We start from the raw sequence: 6466 nt of genomic DNA, 5'->3' as shown, positions 1-6466 counted from the left end.
AGGAGGGCGAGCTCACCCTAGAATTGAAAGGCAGGTGGTGAGGGATGAGGGGTGAGGTGTGGGAGGTGGCCATGAGCTTCTGCGTTTTGGCCAAAGTACAGACACAAAGCCGCGGCGTGAGGGTTTGCAGAGTGGTGGGAAGGAGAGAATGTCTTTGCTGGGTACGCAGAGCATTTCTGCACTCTCAAGAAGGCTGCCCGATTTGTGAGGGTTGCGCCCGGAGCCCGCGAGAACGGCAGGGACTTTCTGTGATAAGCGCCTTCGCAAATGTGGTGTCTGTTACACTCAGCCTCAGCGAGTGCTGCTGGCAGACACGCCGGCTTCGCAGAAAGTCTCCGTCCGGCAGGTAGCAGGTTAAGCAAGCATCGGGTGCGCGAATTTGCTCTCGCTCACCATTTCTAACCCTGGGAGCACGCCGCATTCTCGCCGGCGACCGCGGGTCGCGCATGCTCCTTGAGAGCGAGTGGGTCGGGGCTCCTGCCGGAAGCGTTCTCTCCCAGGCTGCATTTCCTTCCTGTGCGAGGCCGGCTGAGGGCATTTGCTCCCGCTGTTTCTGCTCCTGGGTGAGTAGCGGGTTCCCGTGGGGCCTCATGGGATGGGTGTCGTATCCTGCTGAGGTCCTTTAAGGACCGTCTCGAACCTGGGAACCCCCGGAGGAAAGGTCACCCCGGTCTTCTGCCACGCCTCACCTCAGTGCCGCCCCCAAGCGCCCCGCAGCCCTTAGTCTCGAGAGGATTAACCTCCAAGGGCGTCCCGGGCCTCGCCTTGGCGTCCGGCCCGGCCTGAGTCCTTAGGGTCTGCTTAGCTCCTCCCCAAACTCGTGCCATTCCCGAGGGAATCTTTGTCGGCTTCCTGGTCACTGTGGGGGTTTGGGGTCGTCCCGGAAGACTTCAGAACCAGGCGAACCTAGACGAAGGCGGCTAGAATGAACCAGCTCTGATTGTCGCACGGGCGACAATCACCTTGTGCAGACTCGAAGGTGCTTCTTCAGGGCCGGGCACGCTTTCGCAGAAGATGGTGATGTTAATAATAACCTGCTCTCTTTGTGGATATTGGCAGGCCTTCATTGTCATAGGCTGTATCCGTAGGGCCTTTATGTCTGCAAAACCGGGACTTTTGAGTTTGAGAATCCATTTGTGAAATACTGCAATGAATTAGGAGAGAAATGCTACAGTGAATGCTATGCTATGAATGCTGTACATGTAAATAAATTGCTCATAGATGAGGTAGTACGATTTCATAGTTTTCCACTCGGAAATGGAGAACTTAAAATGAAACGACCTGATACCATATTTGCCTAGCAAATAACTCTAGGTTATAGTGTTTTAGGATGTTTCTTAGTTGCTTACAGCATTGTCATCGTATATGTACATATTTGTGTATTCATTTTGTTGAACTTAATGTTTATACAGGATTGAAATACACTGTCTACTGTTGTATGCACATGCAGCTTTTATTGTATGTTCGCTCTAATGCTATTGTTGCTGTAACAGCCTTACATTGCAGGTATATCAATACCAAATGAATGGTACATGAGTGTACAATGAAGTATATAGTTACAGTCTACAAAACAAGTTTCAGTTTCATTGAAGGATTTTGAAGTAATTTAAAAAGATGGACTACTATTTTACAAGTGGCCTTAGTAGACCTAGGTCTTTACTACATTAAAAATTTCAGAATTGGGAAAGATATAAACGGGTTTTGTATCTTGAACTTTTATGGGATTAAAAGTTGTTACTATCTTGATGACTGGGATGTGTTCATAACAGCCCTAATTTGTTCATGTAGTTCAATGAATATCCAATAGGTGACAGTTTTATCACTCTACCCACTCTAAACAAATGAAAATGTTTTACTGGAATGCCACCACTTTTCACATATCAAGTTAATAAAACCCTTATCTTGTCTAAATTATTTTCATCTGTGAGTATACTCCACGTAGTGATATAACACGTTTCAACTGCATTTTCAACTTTGTGGAATAAAGACTAGAAAAGTCAGTTTTTTACTTCCTATGAGAAGTGAAATATTGTGTAACCCATTTTTTTTGGAATCCATGCTGATTGAAGATAGCACACTTTGATTTGTTCCATGAGGAGAGATTTCAGTTAGGTGCCTTCTCCTGTTTGGCTTCTTTTGCTTTCTTTATAATTAATATAATAGCCGGACAGTGTGTTCTTTGAATAAAGTGGTGATATCTTAACAATTATTGTATACTCAGTATATAGTGGGCGTCATATGTAGATGTTCAGTAAGTGCTAATTGAATGAATTAAGTCACTTAACATCCCTAGGTCAAAGTTTCTTCCTCCAAAATGAACTCTTTCAATTATTTAGTTGTTAAGTTTAAATTAAATATAATTATTGTGAAGCGAATGGCTCCTAATAATGGAGAAATGTGGAACGTTTTGGAAATCCTTCAGAAGTCTGACAGTGACTCTATTGGAATGATTGGGAGTTTTTCTTCAGTTACAATTTATCGGTTGAACAGATAATTTTTGAATAGCCTCTGTGTGTGGCAATTATAAAGGCCTGTTTTGTGCATAACAGTTATAAAGGTACATAAGATATACATCTTGTTTAAAAGGATTTAAATTCTAGTTGAGTAGATATCCCATAAGGTCAATAATGATTAAAAGCAAGACATTTTTTAAGATAGTATAATAGGGCAAAATGAATAATACAGAAAATTCATGTGATTTGAAAGGATTTTTGGAGCAGATGAAGTTGATTTTTGAAGTTAGGATAGAATTTGACTAGTTTGAAGGTGAATGAGGGTAAATGGCCCATGCAGAGTACTAGACAGATATGCTGAAGGGAAAATATGTGTGGGATTTTCAGATACTAGTGACTACAGCTATTTAGAGTCCCTTTGAAAAGGGGTGAAAGATAAAATGCTTAAAATTGACCCTGGAGCTAGATTCTAGATTAGAATAGTTTTAAATGCTTGGGAATCCTGTAAAGGGAATACTTTGGAGTCTTTTGATTAGAGAGAAGTATATATCCTTGAGTGGAGGTGAGGTATATAAAAGGAAATAAAAAATTTTTGGAGCTATTCTAGAGGGAGGAAGGTGAAGAGGCTCTTTAATTTAGTAGTAGTGAGAGGAGAATTTTAGAGCTGGAAGGACTGTGGATATTTATGCAGTACCTAATTTTTATCTGTGCTGAGCCATACCAATTCTGTTTTTGTCATGTTTATGAGTGCAAATACATATTCTCTTTTTCTTATATATTCCATAGCATTCAGCACACTCCTGTACTGAAAGTATAATGGCATTATTTGAAGCTAAGATCCTATCTCCCAAAATGTGATAGTCATATCACCCCTAACAAGCTTATTCTTCTGAGTAGTTATTGCCGTTGACAGAGGAGTGTATGTCTTCTGTAAGCCTAGCTTTGATTGATGTAGCTGTTCAGGGATATATGCAAAAGTAGGCACATTTACCTCATTTTTTTCTCTTTAGCTTGGGTGAGTGCTGTATTCTTGTAGTAGTTGTCTCAGTTCAAGATTTTTCCAAGTTCTATTGCTTCCTACTTAGCTGGGTTGTTGGGAGCAATAGCGTGACTCAAAAAATTTAATGCCACTTATTAATTGAGAAAATGGCATGTTTAAATTTAAGCAGGCCTTGAAAACTTTTAAAAGTAGGTATGAGGAAAAAGTGAGTGAGTTCACAATTTGAATTTCACTCAAAAATTACCTGGTGTACATTACAGTTAATAGAAGAAATTCTTACCATCACATTAGTATTGTCGGGCTGCCTTTCTTCAGTGGGATTAGTGTTGTAGTCGATACTTTCCTAGACTCTGAAATAGTTCTTTAAAGCTGTTTGAGTAAATACCTTAAGATATTTACTGTATTTTTCAAATAAAATGATTAATTCTACCAAATAAATCTGAGTTTCTAGTCTACTTCTAGTTTGCAAGAGGAGCTTTAAATGTATTTGTTTACTTAACATTTAAAAATCCATTTCTCCTTAAAATGAAACACTTTGTTTAAGGTAGGTAATATTTTAATTTGACTAGAAGTTAGTTTTTCTTGCTTAGTTTAAGCTACTTTGTTAGTCTTCCAATTTTAATAAGTATAGTTATTACCTAGTGACATTTCTGTTTGTTTTTTTTAAGGTTAACAATCAAGATGGTACATGCTGAAGCCTTTTCTCGTCCTTTGAGTCGGAATGAAGTTGTTGGTTTAATTTTCCGTTTGACAATATTTGGTGCAGTGACATACTTTACTATCAAATGGATGGTAGATGCAATTGATCCAACCAGAAAGCAAAAAGTAGAAGCTCAGAAACAGGTATGATTGAAATGTCTGAAGATCATTTTTCTTGTGGCTAACAAATATTTCCCCTCAAACTAAAAATTTGATAGTTAACAAATTAATGAGAAATTCTGTAAGACTCACATGAAAATGTATTGGTACTTGTAGTTAATTTTATTACTCTTACAAAGTACTAGTTTATTATGACATTATTTCAAGTCATTTTTACTATATAAACAACTTATCAGAAGAAGAGAAATGAAGAATAAAAATATAATGTTGTGAACATGTTCATTAGAATATTTTTGTCAGCTTTCAAGGTAGGATCTAGGTAAAATTTTTTAGGTTAACCCAAAATATTTATCTTCAGTAATGATATTCCTTTTGCTGTGTATGACTTCTGAAATGTGGATAGTACTGAAACATTCTCAGTCTTAAACTTATAAGCTACACTAAAATCTGATTAATGAATGGCTCTAAAAGTTGTTGATTGTTAATAATAAGCTGTAGTTTTGAACTTCTCACCTGCTGCCTCTTGTGGTCATTTCCTTTTAAAAGTGATATGTTTGGTTTCTGTTTGTCATCAAAACATAAAAACCTTAAAGGAGTCTTACACATTTTTTGTGCTGTTAGGTGGCTTTTCCCTCTGGCTCCTTTTTTTTAAAACAATAATTAATAGCTAAAATATTTATATCTTATTGAATATCTTATGGTATAATAACATAATTTATCTTAAAATAATTGAATAAGATATCCATGAATTTTTAGATCTGTCATATGAGTTGTGACAGATTTCTTCAATAAACATTTATTGAGTTCCTAGCAACTGCTTGATACCGAAGAAAAAAGATTAATAAATCTTGTTCTTTCAAAATGCTATAGGCTAGTGTGGGAAATAGGGATGTAAATAAATGACTGTTTTACAATGTTATGCATAGCCCTTACATCAGCAAAAAGTGAAAACCACAATTTTATAAACACTGCAATAAGTGTATATCTGAAAGGCACTTTGGACAATTCTGAACTTTTTCCTTGAATTGTATTATAAAATAGTTGACTGAAGTTCTAGATTATATTATCAGCCTATTTGTAAATCTCTGGGAAGTCTGACCAGGGTAGATTTAAAACAAAAACAAAAACAAAAAAAAACTAATTTGAGTGTATCCATTTGTCAACCTAGGTGTAGGGTTTTCTTTCTCCCACCTGAATCATGAAAGTCAGTTTAAGTCTGATGTCAAAATACTATAAGTTACATCATTTCAGCATTTTAAAAAGCAGAGGTGTGACTTTTAAAGATAATTTTGTCTTTTTTTCCCCTTGGCTTCTAAGAACTCCTGGAATACACATGTAGAAGACATACAGAAAGCTAAATATAGATGCTAAATACTACATGAATGAACCATCATTATTAAGCCTTCATTTAAAATTATGTGTATAGTATTCTAAATATCAGGTATATGAAGTATTAGACACTGTGTCCTTCGTAGTACCCATGGTAGGGAGAAAAGATTTGTTCATGATAATATAAATTATAATAGTAAGAAGCATATGCCAGTTTCTTATTGAGTAGTGTAGACAGAAACTGTGGCTCTTAGGGAAAATAGTAGTCACCAGTGATTAAGGTAGTTGAAGGTGGTTTCATGAAAGAGCTTGGTCTCTAGGGTAGGCAAGGACAGTTTTAAATAGAATGCTCTACTTTTTCCTTCTTTGGTCCTTTTTGTTTTGTTGGGTGGACTGAGGCTGATAAAAAATACACAGCATTTTAGAAATCCATCATCAACTGAAGAGGAGGGATACTTTTTGCTTCTAGCATTATCCCATTCCACAGTAATTTACCAGTGTTTGAAACACTCAGGATGAAATGGCATTTGCTTGGCCAATGGCTATAGCCTCTTGGTTACCCCTCCTCTTCTCTTCCCTACATCTCTGGGCAACTATTAAACATGCTGTTGACTGGCCATGCGGTGGCTCATGCCTGTAATCCCACAACTTTGGGATGCCGAGACAGGCAGATCACTTGAGGTCAGGAGTTCGAGATCAGCCTGGCCAACGTGGCAAAACCCCATCCCTAATAAAAATACAAAACATTAGCCGAATGTGATGTCACATGCCCAGCTGCTCGGGAGGTTGAGAATTGCTTGAACCCAGGAGGCAGAGGTTGCAGTGAGCCAAGATCACACCACTGCACTCCAGCCTGGGCAACAGA

The 6466-nt window shown here is 38.0% G+C and overlaps 1 protein-coding gene across 3 annotated transcripts in view; it reads left to right on the top strand.

Moving 5' to 3' along the window:
* The first annotated feature begins 452 nt into the window (after positions 1 to 452).
* Positions 453 to 6466, top strand: part of ATAD1 (ATPase family, AAA domain containing 1) — a 66459-nt gene continuing 60445 nt past the window's right edge. For all 3 annotated transcript variants that reach the window (XR_003121185.1, XM_025397211.1, XM_025397210.1), the window contains exons 1-2: positions 453 to 563; positions 4122 to 4296. Coding sequence is in view for 2 of the 3 variants with exons in the window: in XM_025397211.1 (XP_025252996.1) it covers positions 4135 to 4296 (162 nt within the window). In the remaining variant the exon portion in view is untranslated. The remainder of the gene's footprint in view (positions 564 to 4121; positions 4297 to 6466) is intronic.

Source organism: Theropithecus gelada, chromosome 9 (assembly GCF_003255815.1).
Source record: "Theropithecus gelada isolate Dixy chromosome 9, Tgel_1.0, whole genome shotgun sequence".
In the NCBI taxonomy this organism is placed as follows: Eukaryota; Metazoa; Chordata; class Mammalia; order Primates; family Cercopithecidae; genus Theropithecus; species Theropithecus gelada.
The sequence above is the reverse complement of the archived record's forward strand: the minus strand, read 5'-3'. Positions and strand labels throughout refer to the sequence as shown.